The sequence below is a fragment of the Macaca mulatta genome, chromosome 14 (genome assembly GCF_049350105.2).
Source record: "Macaca mulatta isolate MMU2019108-1 chromosome 14, T2T-MMU8v2.0, whole genome shotgun sequence".
Taxonomy (NCBI): domain Eukaryota; kingdom Metazoa; phylum Chordata; class Mammalia; order Primates; family Cercopithecidae; genus Macaca; species Macaca mulatta.
In genome coordinates this window covers 110235296-110258379 of record NC_133419.1, presented here as the reverse complement: position 1 = coordinate 110258379, position 23084 = coordinate 110235296, and the positions used below count along the sequence as shown (strand labels likewise).

The window sequence follows — 23084 nt, the reverse complement described above, 5'->3', positions numbered from 1 at the left end:
TATCAGTATCTTTACTAAACAACTGCTATGTGCCAGGCACTTTGCTAGAGATTGGAATGTGACATTAGAGCACAAAGAACAAGAGTTTGCTATTAATCATCTACCAGAAAATTACTCCTTCCCTTCCCCAACCAATCCTCATAAAAGAAGCCAGAACAGGGACTACCATACACTCATTGCCCACTATTGTTAGATATTTGCATATGTTTTCTAATTTAATCCACACAATAAACCTTCATAAAACTAAAGCATGGAGAAGTTCAGAAACTTCTCCAAGGTCTCATACCTACCAAGTGTCAGAGCCAAGATTTGAACCCAGGCCATTTCTCCACATTACTGGCTGTGTTGGCTTTTCAACATCTTCACCAACACCATGGGTTCCTTCTCAGCAGTATATTGATTCTTATTCCTGTCAATGGGGTCCTATCTGATCACTGTATTCCAAGAGAGTAAAGTGAGGTTTATAGTAGATCCTGTGTAATGTCATGATTCTATGCAGGCATGCCTCAGAATTGCAAAAAAATGGCCTAGCAGCTAATGTCAGAACACACACTTCCAGACATATGGAGCCCTCCTTCAACATGACAGACTATGAGTACCAGTTATCAGTAACTACAAGATGGTGACAATGCTACTTAGTGAAGCTCACACAGCAAATTGCAGACTGCTCCGTAGAGCTATGCTTCACCACATTCTGAACGTGGTCTGGGGACAAACTCATCAAAGGCTGTGCCAGCAAAGCCCAGAACCTTCCTTTGAACTCCCTTTTATTAACTTTATCACCAAGTCATGACAGATAAACAGCACCCAACTGGGGTTGCTTTGAGCCACAAAATAGAAAGCATAAATCTATTCTCTGCCCTTTCCTCCTCTTTTTGCTCTTTTCCCTCACACCATGCATCTATGAATCACCAACCCCACCAGTTCCATAACCTAACATGCACTTGAATATGCCCTTATTTTTCATCCCCATCTCCATTGGTTCAAACTCTCATCCTGTGTCACAGGATTATTGCAGCTGCTTCATATCATGTCTTAATCACCATTATATCTGCTCCATACAGTGATCCTCCTAATCTATAATAAACCCAAATCTATAACTCAGCTCTATATTCAAAATTTCTCACTAATTCCCCACCAACAACAGAAAAGGCATATCTTTAAAAGCTGCCCTTGCAGAGCCCTTAATGATCTGGCTTGCTTTTACTTTTCAGATTTCTCTTTTGACAATCCCAGTATGAACAGCATAACGCTTGTGTAAATATATAGAATACTCTTATCTCTGTGTTTCTGTATGTGCTTTTGCTCCTGCCTCAAAAGCTTTTTCTTATTTTGGTGAATTGCTGCTTATGCCTCAAAACCCAACTAAAATATGGGAAACCTTTTCCTAACCTTCCCAGATAGACTTAGTTGTTACTTCTTTGTGCTTTGAAGTACTTTTTCACACATTTATTACCACACTTGAATCAAATTTAAATTTATTGGTTAATTAGACTACAAACGACTCAAAGTACCAGCAGATTTCATCACTCCTCTCTAGTTTGGGAGTGTCAGTACCTGACACAATGTTCTGTAAGCGTAAGTTTTTTTGCCTTCTTCTTACCAAAATCCAATTTGCTCATTTATAAAATTAGGAGGCTGGGTGAAATTAGTTTTCAAAAATTCTTCTATACAAACAATTTTTATTCAATTAAACCTTACATCTGCATGGCTTCTTCAAGTCTTTGCTCAAATATCAGAGGCTGTCTCTAACCACCCTCTTTAAAAACCACACCCTCACCCCGCCCCGCCCTTCCCCTCTTTGTCTTCATAGTACTTTTCTCTCTGTAATGTACTCCAGAACTTACTTAGGTGTTTTGTTTATTATCTCTCTCCACTAGAAGAAACCCCCGTGAGGGCAGGACATTTGCTTACATTGTTTACGGCTGCATTTCTGGGACAAAATGATGTCTGCCATATATTTGGCTTACAATAAATATCTGTTGACTGAATAAACTCTCAATATTAGAGCTGAAGGGTTCAAAGGGATTATCTCTTCAACTGGATACATGTATCAGTCAATGACACCTAGTCAGTGGTCAAGCAAGGATTAGCTAATTTGTTATCAGAATGTGGTCATAACAGCAAGGACTGCAGGCTGATTGACAACGGTCAGTAATAGGACAGTTTCCCTGGGACAAAGAAATGAAACTACCTAAAAGTTTAAGAACAGAAGTAACCAAGGTAGACCCTGAAAATAATCCTGCCACACAGCATGGCCAATTTCCACTTGTAGAGCACAATCTTTTATGCATCTCCCACCAGGAAAACTTGTGATGGTGGGTGTGGGAGGGATGCCCCAGGGAAGCTTTTGCCACAAGGCAAACGTAGAGAAGTGAGCCTTTCTCTGCCTCTCCTTTCTTTGTTCTTTACTCCCCTTTCTTTGTTCTTTACTCCCCTTTGGAACTGAGTGACCTGTACTCCCTCCTCTCCTTTCCATCAGGGGATCCCTAAAAAAGGCCAATCCATATGGAGGTGCAAAGACTGCTGGCAGTTATGATCTTTCTCAAGGGTGCTTGCCAGAAGATACATTAATCACAGGAACTAAGCTTTTAACTTAGTTCATACGGAATTAAGGGTTCATACTTTGGCAAGCAAAGGGGGAAACAGTGTTATTTCTGTCGTCATTGAATTCCTACCATGCAATTTGAAATAATCACCTACGTATATTCAAGTGTAACTAACAAAATATTTCTGACATGCCTTCCCATGTAGGCTCATTTATCTCTCTTCCACATTCTAGTTTCCATTTTAAGACAGCCGTGAAGCTACAGTCAATGTATAGAATGTGGTGTGTAGAAAGCAAAAAGCCCCAAATCTACACTTTCCTGTCTGATTACACCTTTGTACTAAAGGAAGTCCTTAAGGGACCACATAGAAAAGTCTATCCTTTCCAGTCCTGGGTAATTCGGGGAGGGGAGAGAGAGGAGTCTAATAATGACTGAGGAAGATGAATTGTAAGACTCTTGCTCCCCAAGCCCCTTGATTCAGAGAAAAGTTGCAATAGAGAGGGATCCAATAATAAGCATTCTGATAGGATCCGGAAGCCAGAGAACATTGAGGGTAGTAAGGGCTTTAGCAAGTATCCATGTCTTTACTAGTGGGAAACCTTAATAGAGAGAGCTACTGTACTTTCCTGTTTCCAACAAGAAGGCGGTGGCAATGGGGTGATGGTCATGGCAGTAGGCTACTAGAAGGCTTCTTGTTTTCTATCATCTGAATAGAACCCAGAAATTCCCATTTGTCCCAGTTAAAGGAGCCCAGGGATGCGGATGCTTAGAATACAGTAAAATGGCAAAATTCTTCAGTTGGAACAAAAAGCCATGGTAGACTCAAAGTTTGAGACTGGAAAATTGTCCAGGATCCTGGGCTCCAACTGGGGGTACAAGATAGGACTTGCTGTAGCATAGCAGCCACCAGTTTGGGAAGCAAACCAGACTGGCCACTCTCCAGTTGAACCAGCAAGGATTCCTTGAACTCTGCATAGATCTGAGGAGCCTTTTTCCTCTGCCACCATGAGATAACATAAATTATACCCAGACACAGCCTTGGAAAGGGGCACAGGAAAGAGAGAAAATTTGATAATGTGGTGACTTTCTTAAGAAAACTACCAAGCAAATAGGTCCCTGTGAGGAAGATAAGATGAATTATAGGAAAATGAAGTAGCCACATTTGTTTTGCACATCTGTATGTGAAGAGTGAGTATTTTTGTCATCTCAATGCATTTTTGCCACCTAAATACATTGAGGTTAGTAGCGGCTTTCCTAAATTTTTGAGATTCCATGTGCTGAAAATTTTGTACCACAAAGTGACTACAAACCTCTAGGCTAAAATTTAAAATCCTGAGTTAAGGTCATGATCCAAGAAGAGACAGGATTTGCAAACACAGATAGATGATATTCAGCACAAGTTGGAAAAGAGGGGTTAAGAAAGGTTATCACAAGAGCTTCTTGTTTTGTAAAGTTTTAAAAGGTAGAGCCACTTTTTGAGAGAGGGAAACCCAATATTATCAGCATCAATTCAAGCCTGGAACATATCTGGAGATGATATTCTGGAAAGAGTGACTGGATTTCAACAACTAATCAGAAAGAGAATACACAGCTAATATTTCATAAATTAATCCACCCAGAGAGATTGAAGGAGTTGGGGAATGGAACCATGCTTGTCTTGTAAGAGCTAGCTGAGTTACTACTCATCCCTCTCTTGAGCCAAACAGCTGAAGTTAGAGCACATATACCTACTGGGGATACAGAGGACAATGGCTAGGGATAGGGTTGTACCAATCTTTACTTGCTGCTGCCTTTACATCGAGTAGCTACTCATCTCCACTCCAGTATTCAAGATCCACTCGAAGTTTATCCAAGCTTAAGAGAAGTATTTCCTACACACAATCTGCAGCTCCTAAAGGGTAAGGGATAGGGTGAAATAATAGTCCAGTATTTGGTAGAGTTTGTGCCTTCTTAGGGACATAGAGTGATATAAGGTTTAGTACTCAGATTTTCTAGCCAATTTAGAGGAACTGAGTAGAAGTTAATATGAAAATACAATCAAGATAATCAAGCTCCCACCTTCATGGAAAAGGGGAGGGCAGGAGCTTAATCATGAGTACATGTCCCTTGTAGGAATACGGAAATTTACTATGGTGTGTGGCATAATGTTTCAAATAGGTCCTGATTTAGGATCCCTTCTTAATAAGCTTACCTTTTTGTCTCTTACACCCTGTCCAACTGCCATTAAGAGTTAATCATAATGCTGACATCAGGAAGAAGATGATTAAGTCCATTGCAGAAGCAGGAAACTAACCATAGGAGGAGGAGTCTTGGGTAGAGAAAAGTAGGCATTAAGGGAAATATTTGCTTCTTGCAGTTTGGAGCAATTTTGAGAAAAGTAAGAGAAAAGTGAAGCAGGTGGCCATTAAAGCTTTCATGCTCCTCTTCACATATATTTAGGAGCCAAAGGAGTGGTGTTGGCTTGAAAACATCTAAATAGCTTTGGAGAAGCTCAAGGATCGGAGATAAATGGTAAACTCCCTTCCCTTAAATATATTAGTTTGGGTCTCAAGACCTCAGAAGAAACCCTCATGGCACCATCCAACATGAAGTAAGATTAGTAGAATTGAGGTGGAGGAGGAGGTGGATGGATAGATGAATAAACCCAAGATATACCCAGGCTTTTCACCAATAGGTCCATGGCATGCAGGGCACCCAGAACTTCCTGAATCTCCAAGAAGGGGACATTGTGTGAGAGCACTGGTGGACCTATAGATGGCCAGTGTCAGGATGTATGTGTTTGAAATGGAGGACAAACGTCCATGGTGTAAAATTGCTGTGGTAAATGCCAACACAAAAGCCAGTAGGACAATAGCACTTCAAACAAGGGAACAGATCCTTTCAGCAGGGTTCAGCTAGGATCCATCAGACGGGTTGGAGGCTACCTTTCCCTTAATTGGCACAAAATCATGTCAGCCACATCCCTTCCTGATATACCTGATTATATTATATTAGAGAAGCGGAGGCAGAGAAAGAGGAAATCTGAGATTTTAAGCATATGACCTCAAGATCCTGAGCATCTGTGTAAAGGAGCTGCTACCTTATTATACTGGACTGTTTATTGGGTTGTCCTAAATTTTATACACATCCCATTTCTAAGATGTAGTTGGTTTGTGAGGAAGAGCAGATAAGTTATAAAAATTTTTTGAAAACAATATAATTTCTTTGAGCATCTGAGTATAATAGAGTAAGTAATTATGTTATCCTGGTATATTATATATTAAATTGGTAAGGAAATACTGTCCAAAAAGCCAATTAACAAGAAAACTCTTTTATTGATAGAAAAGCAAAACAAATTTTCCATGAATTCTAATCTTTTTTCTTCTATCTATTGGATATACTCAAGTTCAAAAGTCAGTTTTTCTGTTGTTGTCATCATTGTTACTGTTGTTGTTGTTAATCTCTCTATAGAAACAATCCCTTGTAATCACAACTGTAAGGGAAATATCCCTACCTCAAATGGGTAGGACCTCCTTGAGAAGTCATTGTCTCCAAATAGAGTTAATTAAATTCTTATTGTCAGCTAAGCATTCATACATGGCACCAATTGTATTATTAGGTTGGTGACATTAATAAGTATTAATGTCAAGCCATATTAGCTGTTTCTCAAATGTTACCAAATAAATAGCAAACCAAATCAGAATCAGATTTACATTCATTCCAATGATTAAACACTCTTATAGATTGGGCAATTTATTCTAATATGAACTGAAACATCTGTGAGTCACAATCACAAGTTCCAATAAAAAATGACCCAAATAAGTAGGCCTTTCAGATCCAAATTCAAAGGCCTTTCAGATTCAAATTCAAAGTTCAGATTCACATGGGAATGGGACTAAGGAACCTGATAAGATTATGTTAAAATTTCTGGTTCTAATTTAACCTGTAACTTCCACATAATATCAGCTAGCAACTGTTCAACTTTCACCCACAGAAAAGCATTAAAGCATATGTCTACATGATAAAAAAATAAAATTTAACCATTATCTAATTAATACAATTGATGCAGATAGAAATGGTGGAAAAGTCAGATGTCAAAGAAGTTTCTTAAAGCTAATTTTACCCATATTATCCAAAAATGATTTATCAAACTAAACAGATAATAGTCATATTTTCACTTTACCTTTAGCTATGCAGATATAAATTGTATCTCTACACAACATATAGGTTGAAAATAAAAAACATCAAACCACAATCCAGGTTCCAGGTTTGTGGTTTAGATGGCCCTAAACCTCTTCTGGATATTTTTGCTTTCCATCTAGATATTTAGACCACATTGATATGGGTCATAACTTTATCATCATTGCTACATTGTCACTAACCTAGGAAAGGAAGCTTATCTAATTACCAGTTTTCCAAGCTAACCAGGACTCTCCCCTTTCATTATTAAAGAGAAAGTCATTCTGATTTGACCCCAGAGAAATAAGTGCATGCACATACCTGACTTTTCAGTATCCTCTTTGGATAAGAGGATGGAACAACTATTTTGGTTTCCATCTCATTCTTGTAATGACAGAAAAGAGAATACAAAAAGTCAATTGTAAATTTATACAAAACGTATGCATATATAAATACATATCTATGGATGTATATAAAGTCTAAAGATTATATCCATCTACGTCTTTAAGATTCAGAGTCTTGTACAGTTGACATAATAGTATTCTCTCTCCAAATTTTCTCATTTTTAAAAACAATAAGAATCAAGCATGCCACCTTATTAATACTGAATAGCAAGTGCAGAAGTTAAGCTGTAGCTATAGGGGTTTGAAGCAATTAGTTTGACGGGACATCAGTGAATAAAATCCTTAAAACAAATTTAGCTATTTCCAGATTGCCTTTTGTTTCATAAAAATGAAAACCTCAATGCCCTGTTGGTAGCATCCCAAACTCCTGAGACTGCCAATTGAGCTCTATAAGAAGCAGTGCTTTAAACAAGGTCTGTATAAATTGCTTGGATGTGTGCTTATTGAAATAATTTGGTGTGGGAACTGGCTTATTAGAATTTCATGTAATTCTCTATCTCATAAAAAAATCACAAGTGATACCACTGGAAGCTTAGGTTCTGAGTATATTAAGCTCAGTATGAAATCTGACTCACAAACTGCATCATCTTTACACAGAGCACTATTAAAAATATTAAACTACAGTCAATTAATGGAGAAAGGCATACACATTTAAAGGTGCACAATAAAAGTGTATTACAGATGTGTGCCCATGTTGAGAGGTATTGAGATCATTTGTTTTACAATATACATAATGCTTTTATTTTTCTTGCTCCTTGCATTCCTTTGGGGGAAAATGATGTAGGACAATTTCATAATTACCCCACAGAGTGTACAGGCTGCTCCTTGGAAGGGGATTATTATTGCATGCCTTGAATATACTATGATTCATAAGGCAAGAACATATGCGTAGCTTCAGCACCAAGAAAATGGAATCGTTATCCAGCACTGCTCACAACAGAACATCTTATTGCTTTAATAAAATGGGAAATTATTCACTGTAGAAAGTGCACCAAATAAGGGGAAGAAAGTAATATCCATGCACTTATTGGAGCTCATTGGAAATGATGAAGCTCCCTTCTGGGTCCCTGATTCTATTCAAATTTCAAGTCCAAAAGTCGTTCTGTAATAAAGTATTAAAGAGCTACCACTGGATGAGGGTAAGCTACAAAAATTAATGGACTTTCTTCTTCGCAGTGCCTTAGTCATTCTGATGTACAATGTAGAACTCCGATGCACTAAAGGATTCCCTAGTGGCCTGAGGGAGTTAATGCACTCTTTTACCTATTACTAGGAAGTGACTAAGGCACTGGAGAAAAACTGGTTCATTGTTTAATATATTGTACCCAAAGATTATACCTGGTCTTCCTAATATTACAAGATGGCATGCCTCAGTGATGATCTTCTGTGCTTCAGGAAAGGTGATTATCTTATGGGTGATTAAAATTAAGTTTATTAAATTATTTTTATAAAAGATGCAGACTGAGCTTGGACAATTTAATAGATGACCAAAAATATTAGAGGTAATATTTCCTCTGGATAAGAGCACATATGTATGGACCAAGTAGACAATTTAGAACAACTAGTTGCTTGGGAGAGGGATGCTCATAGGGGCACTGTTGCCTTACACCCTGCAGGATAGTAAGGACTCTTTTGGTAGAGCTTTTTGCAGATCATTTTCATTCATACATTTTCCAAAAATTTGAATAGCTGTCAAAGGCTTGATTTCCAAGAAGAGATGCCACTGCATATAACTAATATTGTAATATGCTTCTGGCTTCTTCTATCATTCAACCAAAGGAAACAAAGTGGTAAATAACTATAGACTAATTCCATTTCTAACATAGATGGCCTTGTCTGGCATTAGAAAATAATAAAATATTTATCTTATTTTCTCAGTGTTTTTGTATGTTCAGTGAAGTTAGGACAGACTGAGAAAGATAGCCTTTCCTTTGCTGCAGGCGCAGATTTGTAACTAAACAAACAAGCTGCAAACATTTTTATCCTATAAGTAATTACTGGATATAACTTTTCTTGAAATTCGCATGTCCTGTCATCCAAATTGCCCAACATCCCCACCAGTCTCATCCCCAACCACATACAGTACAAGCAAGCACAAACACCACTGCCTCCAGGTGGTAACTGCATGCAGGGAGAACTACAGGCACTGTTTAAATATTAACCATGTTTTTAATAGATGGCATTTTTGCACATCCATTATTTGTTTGTTTCTGTGGTTGTGTTTTTTTCTATTATTTGCAAAAAAAAAAATAATAATAAAGCATGTGTGTCATCTTTTTATAACAGTCTACTACAGAATAAGGTACAAAAGAACACTTCTGGAAACAGCAGAAGCCAGGTCTGCACCACTGAATTTCTCATCCAGTGGTAACCATTATATCAACAGCTGGAAATTAAGAACAATAATATACAGTTTGGAGGACATAGTACAGAACTATAGTTTTTTTCTGTATTTGGTACCAATATAATAAATATATAACAAAGGTGCACTTGTTCTAAAAATAAAACAGAAACATTCTAGTTGGTTAGATACTGCACTTTCAGTACTGCACATCACCTAATACTTTTTTTTTTTTTTACAAAAAAGGTAACTTATGCAATGTTTAATAATAAGAAAACCAATAGTACACGCTAACTCGATTGTAGAAAAAGAAGAAAGAACCCAACCAAAAGCCAGAATAGTCATTTTCCAAAACAGCCCCTCCTCCGCCTTCACAACTAGAGGAAGTAATCAGAACGGTGAGGCGACTTCAGCACCAGACCTGGCTGGACAGCTCCCAGATCCTCTGTAAATTCTGAAAATGTCACAGGTCAAAGGTGTATGGGTGGGGGCGGGGCAGGGAGTGAAAGCGTTAGCTTTTTTAAAAAACTCATTTAAAGATTTTAACGTACTTATGCTCGGCCAGCGAGGGTCATTTTAAAAAGTAAATTAAAGGTTCTGTCCTGGAAAAGGTAATAGGTAATAGTTAAACAAAGGGTGAGAAATGGGCTGACTGGCGAGGGGTACCTGTCATAAACACTTTCTGGGGACTATTCTCTATGCCCTCTTGCAGTCCTGGTGCTTAATGTAGACGTTTTCTTTATAATATACTATTGCCTGAGCCCGGCTGAGGGTGGGAATGGGGAGGAGAGGGAAGCTAAAGAAAAAGTGAAAGCTTAGGGGTCAGAGGGGAAGGAAGGAAACTAAACCTTAACTTGACAGCTATGTACATTACCGGGCCCCCTCCCCTCCCTTTGCTTCGGGAATCAATGCCTTTTATATATTTGGTAGCTTGTGCGGTTTCTCCTCCTAATTGAGGGGAGCGCGGATTGGAGTGGGAAGATGCATCCTTCATTGACAATGAGAAATTATGTGATTTGTCATGCGCTTGGATTGTGTTATTAGTATTATAATAATTACTATAAATATTAATAAAGTATTATTATCAGCGTTATTTCTTCTTCCGAGACTTTCCTCGCCCAATATTTACAAATACCGCACAGTGCCTCGGCGGAGGAGAAACAAGAGTAAGGGGAGGGCAGGTAAGGAAACCAGGAAGAGGAAAAGAGGGGCCAGAGGAAAATGGAAAAGGAAGGAAGGAGGAAAAAAGCAAGGATGGCAAAGATGATGGAAACAAGGACGGGGAACGAGAGGGGCTAGACGATCAGGACAGTACCACCGTTTGCAAAAGGCCCTCGCCAGCTGTGTCCAAACAGGAGGAAGCTGCGTGTGCTCCTTGGGGACTGGAGGCTGGCGGTGGAGGCGGAGGAGCACAGGGACCCTGGCACGGGAGGCCAGGGGACGAAGAGGAGGACGACGAGGCGTTGGAAGGGGCACAGAAGGGAGAGTCCCGGGGCTGCCTCTCCAGCCGGGTTTCCTTTGTGTGGGTTGGGGCCTGCCTGCCAGGTCGGGGCAGACCCCCGCCACCGCGGCTGCCGCTGCAGTGATCCCGCTCATATTCCTCCTGAGCCCTCTGCATCTTCCGCTTCTTCATCCTACGCTTGTGGATGTGGAAAGTGGAGAGGGACAGCACGATGAGGCAGAAGATGAGGGTAACCAGGACAATCAGCACCAGCGTGGAGGAGAAGGACTGGAAAAGCTGCTGTCCCACCTGCGTGATGCAGGTGCCGCTGCCACCTGCGCCTGGGCCGCGGGCACCCGTGTTGCCACTGCCGCTGGCGTTGGGGGAAGCAAAGGTCCGGTTGAGGAGACACGGCGGCAACGCCAGCCTCAGCTCCTTCGGCGCCCTGGCACTCATTGGCGCGGGGCTGGGAGGGGCCGGGCCCACTAGGCTTCCCCTCTTGGGCACACTGTTCCCACCAGCCAAGAAGAGGACGGAGCCCACGCCACCCAAAACTGCTCCCTGTAGAGGGAGGGGGTGTGCGAGCAAGCCAAGGACTAAGGGAGCAACTGCTGGCAAGCAAGGCGACCAAGGAGTGAGCGGCGCCCGAGAGATCCTCGCCGATCCCACCTGGAACGCGTCTTCACACGCGCACCTTTCCTTCGCGGAGGCACCAGGCTGCAAAGACACAAAGCTTAGTTAGAATCTCGACCGCTGCCCAGGGGAGTGCGGTCGGGAAGAATCAACCACCACCGCAAAGCGGCCCTCTCGGCACGCTGCCTGAGCTGGGCGCTGCCCGTATTTTCGGTCAGCGGACCCCAGCCTGCCCACCCGTGGCCGTGCACCAGAGCCACCAGCAGCCTGCTCACCCCACTCGACAGGATGGGGTCTACGCCGGCACCGCGGAGGTGCAGATTACTCAGCAGATAAGGCAACCTCCCTTCCGCCCTTCACAACTTTATAATTGCAACAGACAAGCAGCCGCTTCGGATTGAAGTCCCTACTTCCCAGAGCTCCGGCTCTCCTCTTTTCTGCGCCCTCTCGGTGGATGTCTTCGCCTGGATCCCTCCCCTCCCAGCACCCACTCCGGGCCACCGCGGGGGCTCCGGGTACGCAGTCCTTCCTTTCCCTCCCCCTCCAGACTTGCCCTCCCTGGACGGCATCAGATCCCTTGGGTCCCATTCCCAGGGGGATACCCCTGGAACCACATCCCACTCTGCCTCTGTCCGCGACCGCGGCTGACGAGCAGGAACGCGCTCCATCTCTTCTCCAGCCTTCTTCCCTGGCATTCTCCCCTCTCCAAACAAACAAAAAAAGCAGCTGAAGCATCTTTCTCAGCCGACACATTCCCACGAACGGCCCCCTCCTCCCCATCTCTCTATGCCCCCAACTTGGCAGTAGCCTGATTCTTTCTAGAGGAACTGGAATGGAAAGAGGAGGGTTCCCGCCTGCAAAGTTTGGGGAACAGACCTTCTTTCAGTCCTTCCTAGACCCAGCCCGAAGGCCCCGAGGCTTTTCCGGCGTACCGGAGCCGGTAGACCCGCAGCGCACAGGAGAGCCTCCTTGCTGTTCCCAAGAGGCAGCTGCAAACTGTTGCACTGCGGAGCAGCGAGGCAGCGCACAAGCAAGCCGGGGCAGGGGCAGAGGCCGGGGCCGGGGGCTGGAGCTATGACCGGGGTGGCTGCACAGGCCGCGTGAGCTGTCCTCCCCACTCGCGCCCGGCCGTCAGGCCACCCGGCCATCAGAAGCCTTTAGTCACACCTTGTCTCTTACCTGGACCGCCAGCTGGCTGCAAGGAGGGAGCCCCCGCCGCGCGGCTGCAGTGGCGGCTGCAGAAGGCGCGGATTGAATGGGCCAGAGACCGAGCCGCGCTGCTGCTGCCGCTGCCGCCGCCTTCGCCGCCGCTTCAGCGAGCTGAGCTCGCAGCCTATTGCCAGAGAGGCCGGTGACGTCAGGCAGCCACTGCCAGGGCTCCAAGCCACCCCTCAGGCCCCCACCCACCCTAGCACCCCAGCACCTTGTCCTAGCATAGCGAGCCTCTGACAGACACTTCCCAGTTCGCTGCCCTTCTCCAGCCCAGGAACTAGGAGGAGCAACCCCCATCCCCACCCTGCAAGCAACCCACCTTTCTCACTCTCTTGCCTAGGAAGAGTTGAATCTTCAGTTCTCCAGCTGTCTGATTTCGTTCTAGAGCTGACCCTTTGGTCCCAGAATCACACTTTTACACCCTGGATAACCATTTCCCATCAGTGCACAGATCAGACTTTCTCCCTGGAGGCTAATGAAAATTTCCCCCACCCCCAATTCCTCTCTGTGCTGCCCCTGGTTCTGAACATAAACTGCGTGCATTAGATGACAGGGACATTTCTCAACACAGGTGTGACAGAACCCAAAACACAAACCTGAACAAATTAAACAATTGAAATTAACCATTTTTCTCCCCTGGAGTTTCCAAGTTATCTTTCACTCCATCTGATTCATGATCCTTCTTGCAGCCCTCACATCCTCATCTCTAGGCCCCAGACTCACTCGATGTATTAAACACTCCTTCTATTCTGTCACTCTAGACACTCATGAACACACAAAGCATAGTCTTACAAGGAAGAAATATGAAATTATTCACAGGAAGGCAGAAATGAACTGCTTTATGAAAATTGCAAGTATTTGTAGCTTGCACAAAGTACCCCTTCATTGGCCCTAATTCTTGGTAAAGTGTTTGGAGCACAACCTTTTAGCAAAATGGATAGAACTTCCAGAAAAGAACTCAACAGACTCCCTAAATCTTGGAAGAGACTAGTTAACTATTGGTTTAGGAGGCTTGGAAAAATATGAATAGTGCATTTAGTTACAGAATCCAGCTTTGAAATGGAGTATGCTCATTTTTCTGTTGGAGAAGCTAGCTGGGAACAGTACCTAAAGACATTGCATGGTTTGAAGGCACTCAGGTGTATTACTAAATGTGTATTTTCTTCTTTCCTCCTTGTTTTCTATCTTTGAGTCTGGCACAGTGCCTTATAGCTTACTTGATAAATTAAATGATGCAGTGTATGTTGTTGCTCTTTCATGCTATGCCTCAGAAATGACTGATGCCCAGTTATCTGCTTGTATTTGCTGTATGTGTAAAGAAAGAGGGTCTGACATGTGGAGGAAAAGGCTGTCTGTAATCTGGGGGTCCCTTCTTCTGACTCTCTGTTTAGGCTCACATAGTCAGTCACTGATGTCTGCCCCCCGCCCCCACCCCAATGGTAGCATCACCTTCCTGCCTGGAATGAGAGTACCAGATGCCTGCAATAGCCACGTGCCACATTTGGACAATTTGACTTTGGTGGGCTCAGGGGATAGAATGGTGAGCCTTTTTTTTTTTTTTTTTTTTTTTTTTTTTTTTTACTCTGTGATTAAGTGACATTTTACCATTGATGCCTGACAGGCAATGCCCCATTTTTTCACACTCGCTTTGCTCCTGAAAAGTTGAGTCTAATAAACATTTTGTAAAGCAAATCCAATTTAGATTCTCCAAAAAGAGATCTGGCTATTTCAAGAGACTCTTCAGCAAAAAATAAAAGTTTTTTAAAAAATGTTATTTTGTAAAGCAAAGAATTTTTACATAATTAGAATTAACTCTTGGCCATGCATGGTGGCTTACGCCTGTAATCCCAGCACTTTGGGAGGTCGAGGCAGGTGGATCACCTGAGGTCAGGAGTTGGAGATCAGCCTGGCCAACATGGTGAAACCCTGTCTCTACTAAAAATACCAAAAAAAAAAAAAAAAAAAAAAAAAAAAAAGAAAGAAAAGAAAAGAATTAGCCAGGCATGGTGACAGGTGCCTGTAATCCCAGCTACTCGGGAGGCTGAGACAGGAGAATCGCTTGAATCCGGGAGGCAGAGGTTGCAGTGAGCCGAGATCGTGCCATTGCACTCCAGCCTGGGCAGAAAGAGCAAAGCTCCATCTCAAAAAAAAAAAAAAAAAAAAAAAGAAAGAAAGAAAGAAAAGAATTAACTCTCAATGGTCTGTTTTCTAGATCTGAAGGAATTAGTTATTGGGTTTTCCCTATGGGGAACATACCTTTACAACATGTTGTAATGGGATCGCAATATGTATGTAATGGAATTCTTACACGCCAAGCTTCTAGGACATGTCAGAAGGCTTTCAATGTTATTCTTTTGTTACAAATGATAGCCATCTGTTATACCAGGAGTGCTAAAACTGTGTGCATTATTTTATACACCCTATGAAAAGACAAGGTCTTAATCTGGAGAACTTACAGTCTACAGCAGATGAATGTGATTCACCAGAAAATGGTATTTAATTGGAAATGATTTAGGTAAAGACATTAGTTTTCAGGTCAAAAGCACGGGACCCTTTTTTGTCTTTTCTCTTACAAGAATAGGCAGTAGGGTCATAATTTGTTCTTACCCAGAGGACAAATGTGCTAAATATATAGATTTGGATGTCATTGGGTAGTGTGTTTCAAACTCAAGGAAGAGCAATGACAGCAAATATGCACACCTCTTGGACTGCAGGAATTGATCCCACTGAGTTGGCACATGATTTTGGCACATCTGGCTTAAGGCTTCTCCCAGACAACACCATTGTTGCCACTATTTTTGGCACCAAACTTCACAAGCCACACTCCCAAGAGTAGAGAACCAAGAAGCTTCTGAGATTCCTGTAATCTTCCATTGTAATGGGAAAGCCCCTCTGGACATAAGCATATTCCAAATATTTAACAGCACTTAATATTTGCTTCCAAGTTTAATGAAGAATCTCAATCTAACTTAGAGAAAAGTGCCACATGGGCACCTGTACCTAAATCTAAGAAGCATTGAATCAATAATAATTATAGCTATTATTATTTGCAAAACACCTACTATGTACCAGGCTATAGTAAATCCTATATTAGCATTAATCCTCTCTACAACCTTGCAAGGTTATTTTTGCCAAAATACAAAATTATTCATTTACTCACTTGTTCAACAAAAATCTGTGAGTACCTGCTATAGGAAAGGTGAGAAAACTAAAGCTCAAAGTGTTTAAAGGCCATGTCTAAGTAACCCACTGAGAAGTATATTACCACACATATTATTGGGCTGAAACACAGGTAAACTGATTCCAAAATCAGTATTCTTTTTATGACTACTTTTCATGACTAATGGCTTTTCTCTCTCTTTCCCTTTCTGTTTCTCTCTTTCACACACACTCTTCTATTTTTATTTTTATTTTACCTCTGTCTACTTCTGATTGGGGTAATTATGTAAAGCTAGAGAAAAGCAGAGATGCTTGGTTGAAGTGCAGGAGGGAAGAAGAGAAATCTCCATTGTTCAGGTCCTTCCTTCCAACCAGGAGCAGTCTACAGGATCTCCACAGATTCCCGTGGACTGAACAAAGTCTAGTTTGACTTAGGCAAGTCATTCCAAAACACAGTGCAGCATGATATATACCAGGCTCCTCTTAGATTTACAGGGACTTTTCCAGGTGATGTGCAGCTGATTTTGACATTTTGCCTAATCTTACATCTCCTCTAATCTGGATCCCTGCATACCTATAGAAGTATGCTTATATGTTGTCATGTTACTATTAAATCAACTACTGCCCCACCTAGCAAATAAATAATAAACAAAGCTCACAGTGAAGCTCTTTACTTTGTTCTAGTTTTATTCTAGTTCAGTCTTCTCATCTGCAAAATGGGAAAAATAATAGAATCATTTTTGCAGTGCTATTTTAAGCACTGAGCGTAAAGCAAGCATTCTATAAATAGCTCATTGCATTATAAAGAAAATTACTAAGATTGATGTTTTATCCCTGGCAATAGAAGCATTATATTGTTTTGGACTTGAAAATTCAGAAAACATTTGGTAAGTATTAGTGTCCTTTATGGGAAGATGACTAGAAAGGTGAAGGGCCTGAAAATAATGAAAGATAATAAGCAATTCAAGGAGCTGGGAATATTAATCTTAGAGGTGGAAAGATGTGGGGAATGTATCATAGCCTCTTAAAATGTTTGGAGTATCATCAACAGAAGATGGATTTATCCTACCCTACGTACTCAAGAGAGAACAGAAATGTAGTGAAACACATGTAGGATAGAAAGCCTCTTTCAATTCATTATTTCAGTAGTGGAAAGACCTTTCTAACCACATAGCTGGTTATCATATACCTCAGCAGTCTTCAAACTGGAGGAGTTAATCCCTGAGAATACAATAGACATTTTCCAGGGGAATATATGTGTAGTTTTAAGGGAATTATTTTCCAAGTCCTCTACCTCTTTATGTACTTCTCCCCAAAATATATCTATCTGGTTTAAAATTTTTTTGTCACCTCTCCTTGCATTTGTCCTATTTCACAAAAGAAAAATGTATGTTTCACCAGTTCTCAATCTTACTATAATGCATTTACTCAGGGTGTGAAAACCTTTGCAGAACTAAGAAAAGCAATACCTTGAGGATGTGGCGCTCCTGAGAGAGGTGACAGCTGTCATCTGGGGGACAAACTATGTATCCATTTATCTTAGAATTAGAGTTTCAAAGTGAGGTGGTTGTCAGAGGAATGAAAGTATTCTGGTTTATTTAAATTGAAAAATGGATCCAGACTGTTTTTGGAGACAGTAAGCCTGATTTGTCTATTTAGATTGACAGTTAGAACTGGATTTGCCTGATAGATTGTATGAAAGGCATCCTATACAAATTGAATGAGTTAAATCTGTTGATCCAAAGTTTTGACAAAATATATTTAAAGAACACATAGGATATGGAATATGCCAGACTGGGAAACTCATTTATTGAACAAATACCCAGAGTGTTCCTACTGTGTGCCACAAATTGTATCAAGTGCTTGGTACACCAGGGATCAAGGAACAGTCTCTGCAATTGGGAACTTACATTCTAGTTACACACGTGATCACATTCTGATTATCTGGCCAAAGAGAATGTTAACAATTCCCTCTTTTCCTAATATTTTTAAATGAACTATCACTCCTGTCAAAGAACAGAAGAATGTAAACTAAGTAGACTGATAAATGTGAAGTTAAAGAGGCAGATAGGTAAAAATAGACGGACCAGCAGATGTCAAATATTTGATACGATCTTTGTGACGAACAGATCCTGGATAATGAGAGTCCTGGATCATGGTCAGAAACCGAGTGGCATATGCTTCTTTCAAGTGCAGTAGGCTGTGAATCTGCTTTTCATAGGAAAGATAAACTGAAAATACTTCCATCATCCAGAAAAAGATATGCCTAGATTAGGGTTTCGTAACCTTGCCACTACAGGAGTTTGGGGCCATATAATTCTTTGTTGTGGGAGGCTTTCTAGTACCTTGTAGGCTGTTGTGGTTAGCAGGATTCCAAAGGTGGTCCCACAAGATTAAATCATTAAATCCAATGGTTATTCAACAACAAAACTAACCCAGATACTTCTGTGACTTTTTTTTTTTTTTTTTTTTTTGAGAACCGGTCTTGCTCTTTCATTCAGACCAGAGTGCAGTGGTCCGATCATAGCTCACTGCAGCCTTGACCTCCTAGGTTGAAGCAATCCTCCTGCCTCAGCCCCACCACACTGCTGGGACTACAGGCATGTGCCACAACATCTGGCTATTTTTTTTTATTTTTTGGTAGAGCTGGGGGGGGGGGGTCTCACTATATTGCCCAGGTTGGATGGTATGATGAAAATGTTTTAGATGTAATCAAAGTCCCAAATAGCTAAACTTAAGATATGAAGATTATTCCAATAGGTCTGATCCAATCAAGTGAGCTCTTCAAAAGAAGAGGGTTATTTTTCCCCCTGCCTAGTGGAAGAAAAGGAAGTCAGAGATTCAAGGCACTAGGGGGATTCAACATGCAATTTTGGATGTTGAAGATGGAGGGGCCACAAGCAAACCAGTGTGGGTGTCCTTTAGTTGCTGGGAACAGCCTTTGGCTGACAGCCAGCAAGGAAATGGGGATTCCAGTGCTACAACTTCAAGGAACTAAAAATTTTGCCAACAAACGTGAATAAGCTTCCAAAGGGATTCTTCCCCAGAGCCTCCAGATAAGGGCCTAGCCTGGCTGTCATCTTGATTTCATCCCTGTGAGACTCTAAGCAGAGAACCTGGTCAGGCCCCCACCACTTCCTCCACCCATCAGACCTCTAACCTACAGAACTATTAGGTATAAATGTGTGCTTTTTAAGCTACTAAGTTCATGGTAATTTGTTATGCAGCAATAGGAAACTAACCTGGGTGCTAAGCACCATTCCTGGCCTCTACCCACTAGATGCCAATAGCACCCCTCCCCAGTTGTGAGAACCAAAAATGTGTCTAATACTGCCAAGAGTCATGAGGGTGAGGGGATAGCAAAGTCATCCCTGGTTGAGAACCACTGGCCTAAACATACAACTTGTCACTGTACAGTTAGAACACAATGGTTCAAAGAGACGGGTGTCTTCTTGAACCCTACCTGTATCTTAAGACAATTTAATTGATTATTTTCTCTGAGTTGTTTGAGAAACTCTGATGTGGAAAGAAAACATCAGGCATTCTCTAAGAAATCAATCTGCAACAAAAGCAAAAAGCATTAAGTCCAGGGATCAATCAAGAGGGTTTGGAGGAGAACAAATAGTGCCAATACAATTTTTTTCCATGGTAAATGAAATTTCATGCAAAGAAAAAGGAAATGATCTTACTAGATTTGAGTATAATTTTTTGAATTTTGTTTTCTATGAAACGAAAGTCCACAGCAAGAAAGAAACACTTGGTTTGAGTCACATATTTTTTAGGCTGGTGTACAATACACAATGCCCTAGAAGACTCTGATGGAACACAGTGATAGTGACTTATTCCACATTGTGGGTGGCCATCTCAGTTCTTCCTGTTTCTTACTTCCTTATCAAGCAAATATTACTGTATTCATTTTAAGACCCAAAAGACAAAACCAAATGGCCCCATGGTTTTAAACTTTTTTTTTTTTTGGCAGAGTTTCACTCTGTCACCTAGGCTAAAGTACAGTGGTACCATCTTGGCTCACTGCAACCTCTGCCTCCAAGCTTCAAGCAATTCTACTGCCTCAGCCTCCTGCATAGCTGGGATTACAGGCACCCACGACCACACTGGCTAATTTTTGTGTTTTTAGTAGAGATGGTGTTTCCCAATGTTGGCCAGGCTGGTCTCAAACTCCTGACCTCAGGTGATGCACCTGCCTTGGCCTCCCAAAGTGCTGGGATTACAGGTGTGAGCCACCACTCCCAGCTTCAACCTTTTATATCTTAGAGTCTTTTTTATTGTCTATATATCACTTTATGCTTGAACAAGAAAACAAATGAAGAAATGTGAATATGGCTTTAAAACAACCTGGGAGTCATTAACCACAAAGTATGACTGACTAGGAAGAAACACACAGGACAGCTTAGATTTCTTCCAGCTCAACATGTTGCTATCAACTATGCTTTTTATTACCATAACAGGACATACAGAGTAAAGCCAGAGTGTTTCTGAGGAAGACAAAAGCAACAATAAAGTAGGATTACTGGCAGGTTGAACAGGCACATCTGATGTAATCAAGTGACACTTTTTTTTGTTTCACTGTCCCTTCAGATACTGTACATCTTTTTCGGCTGCTAGATTAAAAAAAATTGATAGGTTTAGTGACTTTTTGAATCACTTTCAGTTAAAAGACAATCCTACAACCTTTTAAATCATAAACACAATGTCAATTCAGTAGAGCATTGAGTCTAAGACACTCATAAAAATTCAAAATTTATTCTCTTTTCTCAAAGCTTGGGGTCATTCTAGACAGAAAGCCTGGAGCATGAAAAGGAGCAGTATTTGGCTTCTTCTCTATTTCTCTGGTTTTTCTTTTTCTTTTCCTCCTCTGCTCATCCCTAGATTATTAGATAGTTTCTTTCATCTCGGTAGTCAAAGCAAATAAGAGGAAAATGGTAACAGGATAAGAATATTTTACTTAGATTGGTTCTCTACACTCCTGGGGCCTGAGAGATGTTTAGACTGGCATAGGATGAGGAACTCTTTCCTTGACCTGTTTACATTCACCTGTTTTCTCAGTAGTCACTACTGACTATTTCTTCATCTATTAGGAATTTCTAATTTATTTCAGCTCCTTGCTGCTTAATCCTAAGAGAAAACTTTTGAGAAAGAACATTCAATACCTACCCAATAACTTTTCTACCTGAGGAAAAGGAGCTGGGAATTTATGCACCAACTCCATCTCATTTACTGCAGGCCATCACTTTCTAAGTATTGAGGAACTATCCCAGCAGCATGTTAGAATCAATTCCAAAAGTCCTTCCTAGTACATTTAGCTGAAGCCATGAGGGAATGTCCCCATTTCCCAAATTCTCTCTTTCCAGCCTTTTATTTCTCACTGCTGGGCTAGCATTCTCAAATGTTCACTTTGAGGTATGTTCTCTCTGATTCTTCCAGGAAAGATTAGCCAGTTCTTGCAGTTTGTTTTTTAACAATCCTTTTTATTTTCCTGGAACAGGTAAAGTATTTTCCCAGGGGTTCAAGCTGAGTTTTGGCCAATGTTATTGTCCTAGAATCTGTAGGGGAAATACAGGTAAACCTTAAAGAAGACAAATAACATCTTATGAGGTGTTTGCCTTAGGTGAGTCTTATTTATATTTTCTAGGCAACAAGAATATGACATCCTATAACAATGGAGAGTGAATGACTTCCACATGCCTAGAGGTTTGGGAGAATCTGGAAGTTCAAGGTTCCCAAGCATATCTATCTCAAATATCCCCATCTCAGGTCTCAGGCATACTCCTTTCCTATCAAGGCATAAAGTCTCTTATCTTTACCTTCAAGGTTGAGAATTAAGTCTCTTCAATTCTCTCTCACACACACACTTAGGTCCCAGATCTGATTTTCAGCTGGATATGCTCTGTAGTTATAGGAAATATATTATCTTTAAATGCTGCATTGTCTTTTGAGTTTCACACTGAGCTCTTATTTTATGTCAGCTGAATCAAGGCTGTCATTATTTTTCCTTCAATACCACTATGACAAAAACAATTTCACAGTCTTCATAATTACCATTGCCATCATACTGAAGAAATGCTAGCAATATTACACAAGACTATATCCTATTGTAATTCAGTACAGATGAGAGTAGTGTGATAACCACTATACTACAGAAATACACCCAGATGAGAGCACTTGTAATTGAGATATTCAGTATGCCAGGAATTATCAGCACTTATCTTATCCACACTAGTAATGGAGCCCTTTTGTGATCTGGCTGGCAAGTTCTAGAATCCAGGGTATTGTTCCTTGGTCTTTTTCTAGTGCCAATTGTCTTAGTTTGGGTTCCCCCAGAATCAAACCCTGAGACAGGGACTTGAATAAAAATAGTTTGTCTGGAAGTTGTATAGAATCCCAGTAGGGGAGTGAGAAAGTGATACAGGGAAGAAAAGACAACCAATAAAAGGCATACTGCTAAGCCAGCTACCATGAGAGTTTATGCTCCCAGGGACACTTTTGGAAATAGTGCCAAATACATGCCTTAGGATTATTCCAGATTAGAAACAAGGGAGCTGTGTTACATGTCGGTGTATAAGTGCACTTCAGTCTTACCTCACTTCCATCTAGTTTTAAGACTGCTCCAAGGAGGACCTAATTCCCTGACAATCTGGCCTACTTTACCCACAGTTAGAGTGGCCTCCTCTAGTTCCAGAAAAAATCCTTGGGAAACAGTTGCTAGTAATTAGAAGTCAATAGCAGCACACTGAAATAGAAGGGTTTAACAGATATAGGGGAAGCACTGACAACATCTGTTACCAGTTCCTCCATGTGGCTCACGTTTGCTCTATGGAAAACATTCATGTACCTTTGCCCTGAATGGGCTCAAAGAATGCAGATCAGTGCAATTACAGCAAACCTCTCCTGTTCTGCCACCAATGCAACCTATCTGCCTTTTGTCATCTAGGTTTTCTGCATGAGAATCAGACCCAGGTAAACAGAGCACCCCTCTCCACCAACTGCAGCAACACACCACATACACACACACACACACACACACATACATGCCAGGTATTTGGCACCATTTCTCGAAATTTCCCTGTGAACATAAACTCTCGTGGAAGCTGGCTTAGTGTAGTATACCTTTTATTGGCTGTCTTTTCTTCCCTGTATCACTTTCTCACTCCCCTACTAGTATTCTATAC

At 41.3% G+C, this 23084-nt stretch overlaps 1 protein-coding gene across 1 annotated transcript; it reads right to left on the bottom strand.

Moving 5' to 3' along the window:
- Nucleotides 1-5790: 5790 nt before the first annotated feature.
- C14H11orf87 (chromosome 14 C11orf87 homolog) lies at nt 5791-12834 on the bottom strand. Its single transcript, NM_001194288.3, is given in 2 exon segments — nt 5791-11610; nt 12706-12834. A coding segment is annotated over 1 exon segment (594 nt). The 5' UTR covers nt 11350-11610; nt 12706-12834; the 3' UTR covers nt 5791-10755.
- Nucleotides 12835-23084: the final 10250 nt, after the last annotated feature.